The 18063-nt window shown below is 40.4% G+C and overlaps 1 protein-coding gene across 6 annotated transcripts in view; it reads right to left on the bottom strand.

Annotated features, from left to right (window-relative positions):
* Nucleotides 1-18063, bottom strand: part of PATJ (PATJ crumbs cell polarity complex component) — a 352815-nt gene that overhangs the window by 75284 nt on the left and 259468 nt on the right. For all 6 annotated transcript variants that reach the window (XM_032644105.1, XM_032644108.1, XM_032644106.1 and 3 more), the window contains one exon: nucleotides 14203-14283. In XM_032644105.1, the coding sequence (XP_032499996.1) occupies nucleotides 14203-14283 (81 nt within the window). The remainder of the gene's footprint in view (nucleotides 1-14202; nucleotides 14284-18063) is intronic.

Here is an 18063-nt window from a genome sequence, read left to right as displayed (position 1 = left end):
AGAACAAGTTGAGGTTTTATCACTTGCAACCAAGAGACTTCTGATTAAAATGAGGTGGAGCCCAGAAACGATCAGAATAACAAACTCACTGGAGTTGAGTCTGTAAATAGAGATGAAGTGAACTGAGTACAAGACAACAAACTAAAGAAAGCTGCTCAGCCTAAAAGTAGTCAAAGGACAACTTTTGCCTAGATCAGTCCCACCCTAATTTTTTTTTTTTTTTTTTTTGCAGTACGCAGGCCTCTCACCGCTGTGGCCTCTCCCGTTGCGGAGCACAGGCTCCGGACGCGCAGGCTCAGCGGCCATGGTTCACAGGCCCAGCTGCTCCGCGGCATATGGGATCTTCCCGGCCCGGGGCACGAACCCACGTCCCCTGCATCGGCAGGCGGACTCTCAACCACTGCGCCACCAGGGAAGCCCCCACCCTAATTCTTACCCACTCATCTACCCACCTGGATCAGGTGAAACCACATTAGCAAAAGCTCTCACAGTATCTTAACTTTCCCTTCAACAGTACTCATCAACACTAAGTCATTTATTTAAAGTCAGATTCAAATCCAGGCTGTGACACTTATTAGTTGAGTGTCTCCGTGCCTCAGTTTCCTAATCCATAAAATGAGGATAATAATAGGCTTGATCTCATATAAAATATGAATTAATACACTTAGAATGATGCCTTTTGGAGCACATAGTAAATGCAGTGACAGAGTTAGCTGCCATTATTCTCAGCAGTTCTGAAAGCTTTCTGAAGGGAAGACTTATGTGTCATGCTCACTGTGATATGCCCTGTGGCTTGCACAGTGCTGGGGATATAACAGGCCTTCAATATAAACTCACTTATTTTCTGCTTTCTTTGAAAGATAAGATAATCAACATAGGTTTTAGGTTATATGATCTTAAAATTATGTCAGCAAATAAGCCCTCCCCAGAGAAGTGAAAACTTTACAGATGCGAAGAACATCGTAACATTTCTGAGAAGCTCTGGGATTCAGATGATGGGGCACCGAACACAGGTAAGAAAGTATGAGTTCAGGGCTCTGAGCTGTCACAACTAAGAGCTTCTCTGGGCCCATCATGCTTGCTGAATAATTATAAGATTACTTTCTCAATTTAGAAATATCTGGTAAGCAATAGCTTCCTTCTAGGCAAGATGAAATTCCAGGTTGAATAACAAGTCTCCAGAGCAGGCCATTAAATTGGCTGGGAGTGAAAGAAAGCTAGCAGACGTCCAAGATGTGAATTTGTATTAAAAATGTGTACCTATATTTCTGCTTTTTTTGAGTTCATGAGGTTACTTTACTGGCTACACTCACATCTCTATATTATCTTCATTATGATGCAGAGGGGAAGAGAATGGAAGGAAAAGCCAAAAGCTTTTCTCTCGTGACTTTCGTGAAGTAGACTTGACTGTAGATCTACTGTCTTTTTTTATGACTGGGAAAGGGAAATTTATCATGTAGGCAAATCTCAAGTGATTTTCAGAAATACAAGACATAAAGTACAATGAGCTGTGAAAAATGGCACATATTTCAATGTAATTGAACTCTGCCATTGGCAATTTGCATACTGTCACAAAAGAGAGGCCAGCGCTGACTCAGACACATTCTTCTGTAGGGAACACCTACACTCCTGCTATAGATGCTATTTTCTTATTGGATCTGAAACAGAAAATAGTATTCACACAGTGGCATCGGCTTCCGTAGCTGAACCAGAAATCCTACAGTTCTTGATGGACAGCAAACTGGGGATAAAAATGGATTTTAAGCACACAGTTCAGGACCTTGCTTTAAAAATGAGCAGGAGGGCTTCCCTGGTGGCGCAGTGATTGAGAGTCCGCCTGCCGATGCAGGGGACATGGGTTCGTGCCCCGGTCCGGGAAGATCCCACGTGCCGCGGAGCGGCTGGGCCCATGAGCCATGGCCGCTGAGCCTGCGCGTCCGGAGCCTGTGCTCTGCAACGGGAGAGGCCACAGCAGTGAGAGGCCCGCGTACCGAAAAGATAAATAAATAAATAAAAATAAATTAAAAAAAAATGAGCAGGATATTACACCTGAGAATTCCAGCCTGGATGTAAGACTTAGCAAGAAGCCTATAGTCATCAGAAACACATTTTAAACTATTTTTTTCCCCAAACTTGGATGCCAGCACTTTAAAAACACTTAGGAATAATTTTTAATCAAGCACAGCAGTCAAAATTGATAAACTGAACCTGTATCAGAAGTCATGTGGTATATTATTCCTTTAAAATTCTACACTGAACTCATTATCTTCTCCCACAGATATTTTTTTCTCTCTTTTTTTTAAAAATTAGTGACAATATCAGCCTCCCAGTTATCAGGTTTAAAACCACAGCCAGGGACTTCCCTCGTGGCGCGGTGGTTAAGAATCCGCCTGCCAATGCAAGGGACATGTGTTCGAGCCCTGGTCGGGGAAGATCCCACATGCCGTGGAGCAACTAAGCCCGTGCGCCACAACTACTGAGCCCGCGTGCTGCAACTACTGAAGCCTGCTCACCTAGAGTCCATGCTCCGCAACAAGAGAAGTCACCGCAATGAGAAGCCCTCGCATGACAACAAAGAATAGCCCCCGCTCACCGCAACTAGAGAAAGCCCGCATGCAGCAACGAAGACCCAACACAGCCAAAAATACATTACTTAATAGATAAATAAATAAAACCACAGCCAGCCTTTATTAATCTCTGTCTTTGCCTGCTTTCATCTAATCATTTCCAAAGTACTCCTGATTCCAGGATCACAACATGAAGCAAAATAGAGTTTTCTTAGACTTTGGGATTTCAAAGACCAGAAATTTTTCAAAAGGACTTTGAGGTTATAGAGTTACCTCTTTTTTGGGCCAGGTAATTGAAAGCAAGGGAATATTAGGTTGGCGTATATGAATTTGCTAATTTGTGAGTCAAGAAATGGTCAAATATCAGTGATTTAAGAGGGGTCAACCTATTAGAGTCCTCTCCCCACAACTATCACCATGTATTACCACCACAGTGTCATGTAGGAAGAGCCATTTTAACACTAAAAAGTTAGGTAGGACACACTCTTAAAGGACAGTCCTTTAAACTGAATAAATTTAGCTTTATGAAGAACTCTCCACATGGTTATTATTTTTCATATTTCCCACTGACCAGTGAGAACCGTCACAGACCCACATGGGTCTAATTAATAACTCTTTAGTATTATCTGGATAAAGAAGAAAGCTTGGACTTTGGTGTCTGACAGTGGTCATGTCCTGGTTTTTCTACTTATAGGTTACAAGCCATATGACAAATTAGACTTCCTAAACTTCAGCTTCTTTATGGGTTAATACCAAATACCTCTTGGAGAGGCAGTCTGGCACGAGTCAGGCATGTAAGGTTATGAGTCAAACATAAGGTTTTGAATCCTTACTGTGGCACTTACTGCCCCAAGTGCATCAACTTCTGGAATACTCAGGTCCCTCATCTGCCAAATGGAGGGAATAATGCTCCATGATGGGGAGGATGGAGATAATACACTGTGTTCAATTCCTAACAAATGATAAGTGCTCAATAAATGGTGGATGGTATTATTATTACTATTGTTACTACTACTGTTTTTGTTGGGATAAATAAGATAATCTTTTAAAGTGCCTACTACAGGGACAGGTACCTAATAAGTAGTCATTAAATAACAGTTTCGGGCTTCCCTGGTGGCTCAGTGGTTGAGAGTCCGCCTGCCGATGCAGGGGACACAGGTTCGTGCCCCGGTCCGGGAAGATCCCACGTGCTGCGGAGCGGCTAGGCCCATGAGCCATGGTTGCTGAGCCTGCGCGTCCGGAGCCTGTGCTCCGCAACGGGAGAGGCCACAACAGTGAGAGGCCCGCGTACCGCAAAAAAATAAATAAATAAATAAAATTAAATAAAATAAATAACAGTTTCCTGTCTTCCAGAGACACCTAAAACTCAGTAGACAAGAAGGAACAAATCATCTTTCCCCACAAATCTTCTTTTCCTCCTGTTTTTTTTGTTTGCTTTTTGTTTTGTTTTGGCCACTCCAAGTGGCTTGCGGGATCTTAGTTCCCTGGCCAGGGACTGAACCCAGGTCTGCAGCAGTGAAAGTGCCAAGTCCTAACCATTGGAGCACCGGGGAATTCCCCTCCTCCTCATTCTTTTACCAGTGAATGGCATCAACCAACCAGTCAGCCAGCTGCCCATGATGTAATCCGAGAATGCTTGCCTCACCCCGCTTCTTCTTCAACTTTGACATTCACACAATCATCAAGTCTATCAACTCTAACTCCTGTATTTATTGAATATCTGCACTCACTGACAGACCCCCTAGTTTAGGTCGCTGTCGACTTTCATCTCATTTCCTCTAGCAGCTTTTTAAACTCCCTGCCTTTAGTTTGGACATCTGCTAGCAGATTCTTCACAGGGAGCTCAAAAGGATCTTATCAACAGGCTAATCTCATCATTATAATCCCCCTTTAAAAACCATTCCAAAGGCTTCTGTTGGTATAAAGACCTTTCTCCTGGTCCACAAGGCCCTCCACCACCCAGCTCCTGTCTACTGCTCGGCTTTCACCTTCTGCCAGGCCCACCTGCATGGCCACAGCTGGTAGACCTGGGATGCAGCCTCAGGTACACACAGGTGATGGGGATTATGTAGGTACTCAAGTACTTACAGGTGACGGGGAAGCAGGCATTCTCTAAGCAGGGGTTAGAGAATGGTGGAAAGGTAGGGACTGAAATAAACTATAAGTACATAATTGATGAAAGGGACAGCTTGGAATGCTGGTCTGTTTTCAGTAGAAAATAGAAACCAGGATTTTTAATGTAAAAATCTCCTGACAACCAGTTTGTAACCTTTGCATTAGACCTAATGTGGTGAACTCCTAGATGAAAGATGTCTTATTTATCTTTACATTCCTAGAGCTCGATACATCACAAGTTCTCGGGAAACGTGTACTGAATAAGGAGAGTTCTAGCACACGTTGATTTTATATAGACAAAATCTGGTGTTAACAATAGCTACAGTTACTGAGCCCTTACTGCATTCCAAGCACTATTAAGAGTTTCACATGTAAAATCACACTTCATCTTCACAGAAAACAGGAGGGTCTCCTCCTCCCCCATTTTTGGGTGGAGAAATGAAGGCAGACAGGATAAGTCACTTTCTAGGTCAGAGCTAGTGACGGCAGAGGGGATGTTTATGTCCATTCAGATATCAGAGCCCACGATTTATATCTGACAGCCTTTTTCATCTGAGAAAGCAAGTACTATCAGACCATTTGGAGATACAGGTATTATTTGTAACACTTAACACTGATTTTTCAGTAGGTACATTTGAAAACTTTACGTGGATCAAGTGTATGAAGGGAAAGAGTAAAAAGTGTTCCTAAAATGTTGCTATTCTGGCTGGTGGGGACTCTGAAATGGTAAAACGCACTGTCAGCTGTCGCGTGAATTTCCATGTCACAGCCCGTTTAAGTTAATGATAGTTAATTCAGAAACAATTCATGCTTCCCCAGGCATCTTGCTACCCTGTAAATTCTAAAATCTCCACAAAGAAACTACAGGTTGAATGCCACCTCGAGCTGACTGGAATACTCTCATTTTTCTATCGTTGCCCTAAGGGTCAGAAATTACATTTCATAATGAAAGACAACAGTAAAGACAAACACGGCAGACCGTGTGAAAAAACCTAAACATTTTGAAAAATTTTGAAAAGTCTAAATGTTCTTGAGGCTGCTGCACACGAAGTAGGTCTGTAATGACAGGGATCACTTGATACACAGACTGCATGCACTGTTGCTAAGCAGTGTCATAGAGTGGGGCTAGAATGCCGGGCACATCTGCTGGGGGCATTTCCTAGCAAGGTTATCTTGGGCTGCTGGCCAAGCCTTGGGATGATGCAGATGGTGTAACAACTGCCATTTTAATAGCTCCAAACCTGCGTTCAGACGAAAGCTTTAAAGCACGTGTCCAGCAGAAGGTTTGCATACTGGGAGCAAGAAAGAAATTCTTTCTTTCAGGTATATTACCTTGTTGTTTATTTTATTATAATTTTTGCAAAGACAAAATATGAGAATATATCCTGCCACTGCCATCTCTTGCAGACTGCCATTGCCTCTGTCGCAGTAAACTCCCAGCCAGCCCATCAGTATCCACTCTGGCCCCTGTCCAACCTGATCGCTACATTACAGCTACAGTTTAGAGTCACCTCTGAAAGCCCTCCATGGCTTCCCACTACCCTTAGCATAGAGATCATCTCATCAGCGTGGCCTGGCCCCTGTCAGCCACTCCAGTTTAGTTCCCATCTCACCAGTTCTGGCGACCGTGAACATTCAGAATTTCAGTTCCCCAAACTCCCAGAGGCTCTAAGGTTGCCCAGCTCCCTCCTTCGTTTCTTCTTTGCCCCACTGCCGGGTAGCGCCAGCTTCTTCAGATCTCAGTTCAATTTTCACTGGGAGAGCCCTCCCTGATAAGGTCAAACCCCCCTATTCTGTGCTCTCTTAGCACCAAGCGCCTCTAGTTCTTAGCTTTTATCAAAGTTGAGATTTCAAGCTATATGTAACATTACACGATGTCACTCTCCCATGAAGACTGTAAGCAACACAAGAAGAGAGACTATGTCTGTTTACCTTTGGTAGCATCTTCCCAGGAACTAGCACAGAGTGTAGCGACAGGCTGAACACAGGAATTTATAAGGTAAAGTCAAGCTTTAATTGTGATGGACAAAGAAGTGGGGCTTTTTTTACTTGAGTGCAGATTATATTAAACACTTGCAAAAAGATTCCAAAATGTGGAGAGACTACATTAAAAGTTCCTCGCATAGGATCATATTATAGTTCTTTAACAGAATCACAGAATTTCCAGTGTAGAGGTTACCTAGAATTAAATTTCTGATTTGGTTTCAGTTTGTGGATTGTCTATATTCTGTCTTCCCCTCTTCTTCCTCCTGTAATTTTTTAAAACATCTTTACTGAGATATAATTAACATATCATAACATTCATCCATCTAAAGTGTACAATACAATGGTTTTACCATTCAGAATTATACAAGTGTCATCATAATCAAAGTTTAGAGCATTTCATAATCTCTGAAAGAAACCTTGTACCCATTAGGGTCACTTTCTATCCCCCAGCCATAGGCAACCACTAATTTACTTTCTGTCTATAGATTTTGGTTCTGTCTTTTTTGGGGGGGGTAACATCTGACTTTTTATTGATTCAATCAATACATTGGGAATTTAGTAGCAAGTTAATGGCAAGCACTTACAAAATCTGTTTTTCTACTTTTAAAATAAGCTGTCTTAAACAATCTACAGCAACCTAAAATCACAAGAACACGTGAGTGGCTGAAGCACTTCTGCTGTTATGTCTGTGGCAAGCTTATTAGTAATTTCCTAACAAGTCTTCTAGTGCAAAGTGCACATAATCATTTGGAACCTCCATTACCATATTTGGCTCTCAGTTTCCCCTATAAATAATGGTGCTTAAATGTAAGAATTTGAAGTAAAACTGGGCAAGTGTGCCCATATTGACAGAATTACCGTATGACACAGCAGTTTTACTCCTAGGTATATACCCAAGAGAAATGAAAATACACATCACACAAAAATTTGTAAACAATTGTTTACAGCAGCATTATTAATAATAGCCCTATTAATAGCCCTAATAATAGCCCTATTAATAGCCCTAATAATAGCCCTAATAATAGCCCTAATAATAGCCCTAATAATAGCCCTAATAATAGCCCTATTAATAGCCCTAATAATAGCCCTAATAATAGCCCTATTAGTAGCCCTAATAATAGCCCTAATAATAGCCCTATTAATAGGAGTGAAGCCACGCTGCAGATTTTGATCCTTATAGCATCATGTATCAGTATTTCTTTATCTTTCATTGCTAAATAATAGTCTACTGTATGGATAGACCATATTTTATTTATTCGTTCATCCATTGGTGGACATTTAGGTTGTTTCCATTTGGGGCCTATTATTCATAATGCTTCTGTAAACAATTGTTTACAAGTTCTTGTGTGATGTGTATTTTCACTTCTCTTGGGTATATACCTAGGAGTAAAACTGCTAGGTCATATGGTAATTCTGTTAATATTTTGAGGAACTGCAAACTGTTTTCCAAACTGGCTGGAGCAGCAACGTATGAGAGTTCCAATTTCTCCATATCCTTGTCAGCACTTATATTATCTGTGTATTTGACTATAATCTCCTAGCAGGTATGAAGTGGTACCTCACTGTGGTTTTGATGTGCATTTCTCTAATGGTTAATGAGGCTGACCATCTTTTTATGTGCTTATTGGCCATTTGTATGGAGAAATGCCTGTTCAGATCCCTACCCATCTTTTAATTGAGTTATTTGTCCTTTTATTATTTTGTTGTATGCTAGTAGCTCTGAAATTATTTTACTGGCTATTAGTATCTATAACAACATGGAGAAGGAGACAGACAAGAACCAAAGAAAACATAAATTGGTTTTACATCAAGGCAGAAAACTATAGAATCAGACAAGGCTAGAGATCCAAAGGTGGTAGCAAGAACAGAGGTTAGATATTTATAAGAACAACACAGGGGCTCCCCTAGTGGCGCAGTGGTTGAGAGTCCGCCTGCTGATGCAGGGGACACGGGTTCGTGCCCCTGTCTGGGAAGATCCCACATGCCGCGGAGTGGCTGGGCCCGTGGGCCATGGCCGCTGAGCCTGCACGTCCGGAGCCTGTGCTCCGCAACAGGAGAGGCCATAACAGTGAGAGGCCCGCGTACCGGAAAAAGAAAAAAAAAGGAACAACACAGTACTATCTCTTCCTTTCCTTCTCTTGCTCCTTCCTCCCCACCTAAATACTGAGCTTCTAAAGACTGCAAGCTGATGTGAACACCTGTCCTTGAACATCTCAAGCCCTTTAAGAAGTGCTAATAGTTTTGCTCATCACTGAATCCCCTGTACACAACATTGTCTGACATTCAAGAGATACTCAATGAATAGCTGTTGTTTGAACAAATAGATCACACGGTGATACTTCTGATATTCCAAGAAAGGCTGTCTATGTGAACTGCACAGTGAAGAGAAGATGGGGTTTAGAGGCAAAGGGAACTGGGTTTGAGTCCCAGCCATAGCACCCACCAGCTGTGAGACCTTAGGAACAGACTTGACATCTCTTAGCCTCAGTACCTTATCAGTAAAGTAGGGCTAAAAACATGTGCATCATTGGGTTAAATAAGATAATCAGTATGAAAATGCCTGGCACAGGTTAGCTTCCTGAAATGCTTTAGTTTCCCCCATTTTATGAAACACCGGCGTGGAGGTCTATATCACTTCATTTACCAATGTGAAAGGTAAATTTCAGTATCTACCTGTTTCTATGTTATAATTTTCTATATTGGAGTTCAAGGTTTAGGGAATGAAAATCACAAAGTTCAGATCCCAGCGTAACTCTCTTGCTGTCCCTTGACTTCAGTTTTGTTCTATACCTGTATCTCTCCGAGAAGCAGTACTGCATAGTGGTTTAGAGTGCAGCCTCCAGCCTCACAGTGCATGGACCTGGATCCTGGCTTCACCAGGTGATTATTTAGGCAACTTAACATTTCAGTATCTCAGTTTCCTCATCTCTTAAATGGAGATGATACTAGTACTAACTTCATACGATTGTTATGTGAATGATGTTAGAATAATGCCTGGCACACAGGCATTCAATAGATGCTATCTATTATCAGCAGTTGCATTTTGGGGTTTGAAAAAATTCACTTCAGTTTTCCAAGTTACACGTAATGCTTCACTCAGAACAGCTAATCCTCATCTGGCTGACGCTTAATGCTTTAATCAGCATAACAGCATCATCATCATTAACAACAACTCCCCCTTACACAGTCATTCCGGGTACTCTGGCATGGTTCTACCTAGTACTTTATAGTTATTAACTCCTTTCTCTCACAATAACCCTTTGTTTCTTTCTCCCATTTTACAGATGCAAAAACTGAGGCACAGAGAGGTTAAGCTGTTTGCCTAAGGTTGTATGGCTAGTAAATGGTGGAACCAGGATTTGAATCTAAGTAGAATGGCTCCAATCTTTGCACTCTTAATGATTTAGCTATACTGCCCCAAAAGAGTGTATTATATTAACACAGATATCCCCAACATGATAAAAACATAGGTTTATACCCAAAAGATTAAAATACTTATTTTAGGGATTCATGCTTTTCTATGTCAAGATACCAGGGAGACAAGGACCCTTCAGGATGAGGTGCAGCTCTTCTAATTTCTAGTTTTGTGGTCTTTCACTAAGCAGCTTAAGATCTCATCTGTAAGTCAGTGATTAAATAACTCCTGCCCTACTTCTTACATAGGGTTATTTTGGGGATAAAATTGAATAAAATCATGAACTAATATCATGTTAGAAAAAATAGATATTAAAATATTTAAGCTAACGAGATAATAGATGAGGCAGTTTTGCAAATTGCAAAGCTCTGTGCAAAAATTTTTTTTAAGCTCCTTTCAAAAGGCTTAAAAAACAGTCTTAACAGGCTCTCACCTAGACTTCTGAAATAGATTCCAGACACTTCCCTGTCTCCAGTCTCTCACAATTGGAATCTATGCTTCACCAACCATCACCTGATCAGTTGTCTAAAAACAAGTCATTCTCCTTTTAAAAAATATTTTAGAGAAATCTAATATCTACTGAAGTTATTATAAACTCCTTGGCTGTGAATCTGGGGACTACTGAGATATGGACGAAAGCCAATCATCACTGGATAGTGGAAATAAGCACTGGAATATATGTAGACTCATGGCTTAGTCTTAGCTCGGAAAACAGGTAATCTTGGAGAAGCACTTTAATAGCCCTTTGGAGTATAGTTTCTCATAGGTAGCACCTTGTATATATGTGTATCCATGTAGTTAAGGAGACATTTATTGAGCACTGAACATAAAAAGATGAATATGTTAATCTATAATTCATAGCATATAGTCCCTTCAGTTCTGTGATTCTACCGTTCAACTTTGCACACTGTACATCACCCACACTGTTTGATTCACCTGGTGAACCCCTCAGTAGTCAATCGCCTTCTCATCTTTAAAGGTTCACCTTAAAGGCCAAGAGTCTAAGAAACCGTCCCTAATCCCTGAACGAGATGGTTTTCCTTTCACTTTTGAACTCCTGTAACATTTTTTTTCTCTCTCTTTAATACACTTCTGCCTGGTCTGATTTTCCAGGTACAAATTCTGTTATCCTCACTGATGCTTGAGGGTAAGCTGCTTAAGAGCAAGACCTGTATTTTCCTCCTGGTCTCTCCTGTAGGGGCCAGCAGTGTCTGATGAGATATATGCTCCCACAGGAAGCAAGAAATTCAACCTTTAAAGGGTTAGAGCTTACTGTTTCCAACGGACATAAACTAAGGTAACAGGAGTCAAGGCCCATACAGATCACATGCTGTCCTCTGACGAGGTGCATCCAGCAACCATCCTAGAATGGTGCAGCAATGCAGGGGAGCTGGTGCCAGTCTCACAATAGAAACAAGCAAATGATGACTAGTGATGAGGAACTGTTATTAATACAGTTGACCCTTGAACTACATTGGTTTGAACCACGTGGGTCCACTTACACACGGATTTTTTTCAATAGTAAATACAATACTACACAATCTGCCATCTGAGGTTGGTTGGAGCCGTGGATGTGGAGGAACCCAGAACACAGGGGGCCTTATAAGCTATACATGGATTTTCCACTGTGCAGAAGGTCAGCATCCCTAACCAATGCATTTTTCAAGAGTCAACTGTACTTTATGATGAGACAATAATGAATATGTTAGGTTGAGCCAGATGAAATTTTTACCCTCAAGAACAGCAGTTTCATGATTTAATATAATTTGCTAATTTATGTATTATCTATCTCCCTTCCCCCATCTACCCATGAATGAGTCTCCATGAAGGCACGCATTCTGGTACATTTTGTTCACTTTTGTGTCTCCGGTGCCTGGAACATAGTGGCATTTGGCAAATATTTTCTGAATTAATGCATGAACTTGCTAAGCACCAACTATGTACCTTATACTCTACTACATGTTTATACTTTATTGCCTATTTGTTTCTCATAACATCCTGGTTACTCCCATCCTTCAGATGAGTAAACTGAGGCTTGGTGAGGTCTAACTTGCTCAAGTTAGACATACTCTTAAGCAATGCTAGGCCACTTATATTTATATTTATGCTATAAAAGTTGTTCAAATTTGGCTATCTTTCCTCAGTTGACTAGACAATGGATATTCTATTGGAAATGGTGACAAAGAAATTGTAGAATACCAAAAAGAGGAGGAGGTGGGGGGGGAGGGGAGAAAGAAAAATACCAGTCAATGGGTTTGGGGAAGCTTTTATTCTTATTAAAATGCAGTCTGAAAGAATCTAAAAATTATCCTTATTCTTTCAGGTCCTCTGCCTGAGGGTAGGGCTCTTCAATTATTTTGGCACTTGGAGCCCCATCACTGGTGTTGCCTTCTTGGGAATAGAGGGTGGATGACAGGTGGCTTTTGCCTGCAGCCTATAAGTGAGCCTCTGTGGGACTACCTGCCTCTCCCAACAAGCAAGGGAGTGTTCTCACTCTTTTTACCATTTCCTCTGTGGATGAAATCAGGGGCCTCTACTTGCAAAGCCCTGTTGCTTTAAAATATTTTTCCTTGATCTATCTTTGGAGAAACAGTGCCAAAAAGAACCAGTTAGTAGGGGTTTTTTAAATTTCTTTTTTAATTAATTAATTAATTTTTGGCTGCATTGGGTCTTCATTGCTGCGCTCGGGCTTTTCTAGTTGCGGCGAGCGGGGGCTACTCTTCGTTACAGTGTGCGGGCTTCTCATTGCGGTGGCATCCCTTGTTGCGGAGCACGGGCTCTAGGCGTGTGGGCTTCAGTAGTTGCGGCACATGGGTTCAGTAGTTGTGGCTCGTGGGCTCTAGAGCGCAGGCTCAGTAGTTGTGGCGCATGGGCTTAGTTGCTCCGCGGCTTGTGGGATCTTCCCGGACTAGGGCTCGAACCCGCGTCCACTGCATGGGCAGGCGGATTCTTAACCACTGCACCAACAGGGAAGTCTCAGTAGTATTTTTAAATGAACGAAGGAGCTGGAGTTTGAAATTTGTTGATGTTCCTCATTCCTCTTCAGTGCGAAGATGCAGTTTGTCTTTTGGAAAGGGAACAGTGTAACTTTGGCACGTCTTGTTCAAGAACAATGGTCATAATCTGTTGGTCCCACTATTCTTGATGCCTCACATAAGGTTTGTGTAAGAGCGGACCATTATAATTTCCACTCTTGCTGAAATGTCCTTTTCCTTCAGCCTGAAAGAATCAGTTCATTTTCTAGGATATGGAATCTAAGCCAGTCCTGATATATATATAAAAGTTGAAAGAAGATAAATGGATGATTTTTCAAACTCCCTGAAGTAAAATGAACGACTCTGTGCTGTCATAAAATCACAGTGACCCACCTAAGTGATTAATTCTTTGAGACTCTTAAGATATTTTGAAACAGAGGGAAAAAAAAAGCCCACATTTCTTTCTAGCACTTGCAGTCTAACCCTGGAAGTGCTAGGCTGCAAAACAGAAAGGTAGATTATGAGCAAAGGCTTGGGAGTCAGACCGAATGAGATCAATCTCCAGGACTAGAACATACTAGTGAGTGGCCTTTCGCAAGTTAGTTAACATCTCTAAGCAAGCCTTCAGTTTCTGCACACGTGAAAGAAAAATATTGCCACCTACAGCCGTGAGGATCAGAAAATGAATGTAGAGCACAGGATAGCACGCGGTACCCAGTAAAAGTTCCATAAATATTAAATAACAAGATATGAAACGTTAGGACACATAAGGAGGAAGAGTTCTCTAAAACTGCCTCTCTCCTAATGCTCTAGCCCTTGGGTAAGTTTAAGTATCTTTTATTATGAACACAGGAACCCATTTAACATCTCTTTTCATGCCTCTAGAACTAATTCAGCACCACCCTAGCCTTAAAGAAACCCAATATTAAACAAGATTTAAAAGAGATTGCTTCTTTAGTCCCAGACGGCACAATTCAAATATGAAGAAAGTAGGAGAATACACTGTTCTTTGGGTCATTTGCTATATGGAATAGCTTCCCCTGTCTCAGAGATCAAGATTCCTAGAGAAGCAAACACAACTGATCCAAAATATATACAGTTCATCCCTAAAAAGAACATTGGATAAAACACCCAGTATTCTCACCAGTTTGGAGCTTTCACTTTTAGGCAATTGTTTGATACAAGCTTCGAGACTGCTGTCTTCCTCGCTGGTGCCACCCTGATCCTACGAGACATTAAAAAGAAAATGGCAAAGATGTCATTCTTCACTCGCACTGACTTGAACTGTAGTACAGATACTCAATCATAGTTGCTTGTTTTATTGTTGTAGCGGATATTGTTTCTTCTTTTCTTCCTTTCCAGTAGGTCTTTTTTTTTTTTTTTTTCCCATGGTATCTACAATAACCTGTTGCTCAGAGATACACCTTAGAGAAAGCTGATCCCTACTCTCTGCCCCAAGAGAAGGCCTGATTGCCTTAAGGCTAATCTTATTCTTTTTGCCAATGATTTTGTCAGGAATGGGTACGTGATCCAGTTCTGGTCAATGAGACACCAAGAGAGGTTTGCTGGAGACTTCTGGAAAGGTCCTTCGTAGATCTTAAAAGAACCGCAAGAAGTCCCCATACCTCCCAAGTTAACAAGAGAGCATGAGGTGCAAATAGCCATGGGCAGCCATCCCACAACCAGAAGGAAAGCAGCCTGTGAATGACAGAGCAAAGGCAGAGATGGAAGAACTGGTTCTCTGATGACAAAATGGGGCCACTGGACCAACCAAACCTGAAGCCCAGCCTTATTCTTAGCAATCTTCTGAGGAGAGCTAATCTACTTACTTTTTTTTTCAGTCAGTCTGAGTTAGCTGCTCTGTTCCCTCCAGCCAAAACTTTCTCAGACATTTGTTTATCTTCTGCACAAGGTTAAACTGTTTGATGGGAGACTATGTTTATCTTGTTTATTTGTGAAACTCAGGTACCTAGCACCCTGCCTGGCACATGGAAAACACTTGATAAATACTGGCTGAACCAATAAATGCAGTACTTGCTTTCTTGATGACTTTTTTCCTGCAGATTCCTAAAAATATTTATTTAATGTAAATGAGACATCTGGTAATAATAAGCCACATTAAAATTCTAAAACACATTAGGCATCTCCTCAATTGAATTATGATATATTATATATTATAGTTACTTTCTTTGCTTTCTGAGGACACATAGAGGAGAATAAGGATAATAAATGGAGTATTTGCATTGTATTTATATGGATTTTTATTTTAAAACACCACCATCTGGGATTAGTACAAATTCAGGTGGGGTTGTTAGTAGAGAAATGGTTTTGATTTTGAGACATTCAATCTGGTAATTTAAGAAGTGCAAAATAAAGCAAAGATACAGCATTTTTTCATCTATCAAATGGACAAGAGAATAGAAAGAACACTCAGTATTAATAACGTTGTAGGGAAACAGGAATTCTTACACACCGTTGAAAAATGTAAATTAGCACAATCTTTTCAGAAAAAAGCCCCATACATCATGTAGATATAAATGCAGGGAAAATATGTGCAAGTACATAGAACAAACTTTTTAAGTTGCATACTTCTGGAGAGTAGGACGAGGGATTAGGGAATTTTTGCATTAGTTATTTCTACAGTGTTCGATTATAGAAGAATTAGTGTGTATTACTGCATGTTAAAAACAATAAAGGAGAGACATGAGAAATATCTAAAAGGAAAAAAATCCAAGAAAGTAAGTAGCATGGGCTTTAGAATTGGTCAGATCTGAACTCAAATCTCAACTTTGACATTAGAATTAGAATTATGAGATTTTCTGCAAATTACTTTCTAAATCTGAGTACAGTTGACCCTAATGTGAGGATTAGGGGCACAGATCCTCCCCACAGTTGAAAATCTGTGTATAATTTATAGTTGGCCCTCTGTATCTGTGGTCCCTTGGCATCCAACCGCAGATTGGGTAGTACTATAGTATTTACTATTGAAAGAAATCTGCATATAGGTGGTTCCATACAGTTTAAACCATGTTTTACAAGGGTCAACTTGTGCTTGTTTTTAAAGTACAGATAAAGATATCAAATTAAAAATACTACCCCATCAGGTTGCCTTGAAGATTAATGCACTAACATGTAAAATGTCTATCAGCACAACACCAGGTACAGTTAATTTTGTTTCTAGCTTTTTGTTGAGACAGGTTCTTTGTCCATGACCTGTTTCAAGTAGTCACCATAAAAAGGCTAAATAAGTGTGTACCACTGTAATCCCAATTCAAGGATGATAAAAATGATACATTTAAAATAACATGTTAAAGAACTCCTAGCCAGTAAGAGGCGGATCCAGGATTCACAGCTAGGTAAGAGTACCATCAAAGGCCATGCTCTTGGTAACTATGCTCCAGGCCCTAAGTAAATGATTCTCTTGTTTCTCTCTTATTTTTTCTTTTCAGTACTCAGTGTTGGTAACTAATCTTATGGAAGACAGGATTCATAATCTTAAAAAAAAAAAAATCACTGTCATTAGACCATGGTTTTAACAAAAAGCATTTTAGCATTTGTTAACCAGAAAATTTCAGTAGATACATCCTCCTCTCCATGAATTTTGGGTAATCAAGAAATTACCATATAATATAAACATGCCGAAGTTAAAAAACAAAGCTTGAAAATATATAGATTTTCAGTGTTTTAGACAGTGGGTAAGTTCTAGAGACAGAAAAATTCTGAAGAAACAAATTATACTTTTAAAAATCAGTATATAATCGATGAAAAACCTTTAATGCCTTGATTACTTTGTGTGTCTAGTTCTGTAAGCTGTGGGAAGCCCTGAAGAGACCCTGGGGAGGCTATGCTATCTAACTGGAGGATATAATGGAAACAATGCTTGTAACTGTAGCACTGGATTGTAAAACAAATCCACAGGTGGCTTCTCTAGTAACACTGCAAATGGCCAACTCCTCTGTCCCAGATGAGAGGAGATTTTTCACCAGGGTGGTGGTTAGCTTCATCTAATTAGATCTAATTAGATCTAATTCATCTAATTAAATATATGTCTCCTTGGGGAAAGGAAAGTGATGTTTAAAAAAATCAGAGAAGTCTTTACAGTTCTCAGCAAAGTGAGTAAAAGAGATGAGATCTTCTTGGTCTTTATAAAATGAATACAAAAGTGGGAAAGAAAAGAGCTGCTTGACGCTTTTACTTAGAAAATTTAAGAAAACATGGGGAAGGCAGTCTAGGTTGCACATGATCTACATATCCTTTAAGATTTGAATAAAAACAAAAAAAGAATACCCTTTACATCTACATCCACAGAATTTATCATACGAAGCCATGTCTCAAATGCCCCTTACTCCATAAATCCTTTCCTTCTTCTTAGCTGGAAGATGTCTCTTCTTCCTCTAAGCTTACCTAACAGTTTACCTGAATTCCTTATGTCACATACATCATCTCATTTGTATCCTAATTATGTATGTACAGAATTGATCTCCCTGATGAGACGGAAAGATGCCTGACACTGCCATCTGAGCCTCATTCATCTCCTTGGTCTGATTCATTTTTATATTCATCCTAGGTCTGTCTCATTTCAAAGTTGATGCTCTTTTTAACTGTACCTTGAGACCCTTCTAAAGTGTTTCTTCTGTTTTTAGTTACTTGTTTAGTCTGAGATAGCTCCATAAGGAGGGTTTAAGGTCAAAATCTAGATGGAGAGAAGAGTCAGGTAAAAAGGAAGTTGGACTTGAAAGAGGTTAGCGATAAAGTATTTACTTTCCTAGGAGAGCCAACGTTTATAAAAGAGTTTTCATGCTTAAATGAAGCACAGAACAAAAACAATGTGGGTTCTGTTCTGAGAACAGAATGGCTCGTATATATAAAATACCCTGCTGACTAGAAGCTTAAAAAACAGGAATCAGTCAGATGGAAAGGGAAAAACAGGTCAGCAGGCATGATTTCCAAAGCACAATTGCATCATGGTGGCTTGAAGACCATCTGGCTGATGGACGGTGGCCCA

Source organism: Phocoena sinus, chromosome 1 (genome assembly GCF_008692025.1).
Source record: "Phocoena sinus isolate mPhoSin1 chromosome 1, mPhoSin1.pri, whole genome shotgun sequence".
Classification (NCBI taxonomy): domain Eukaryota; kingdom Metazoa; phylum Chordata; class Mammalia; order Artiodactyla; family Phocoenidae; genus Phocoena; species Phocoena sinus.
The sequence above is the reverse complement of the archived record's forward strand: the minus strand, read 5'-3'. Positions and strand labels throughout refer to the sequence as shown.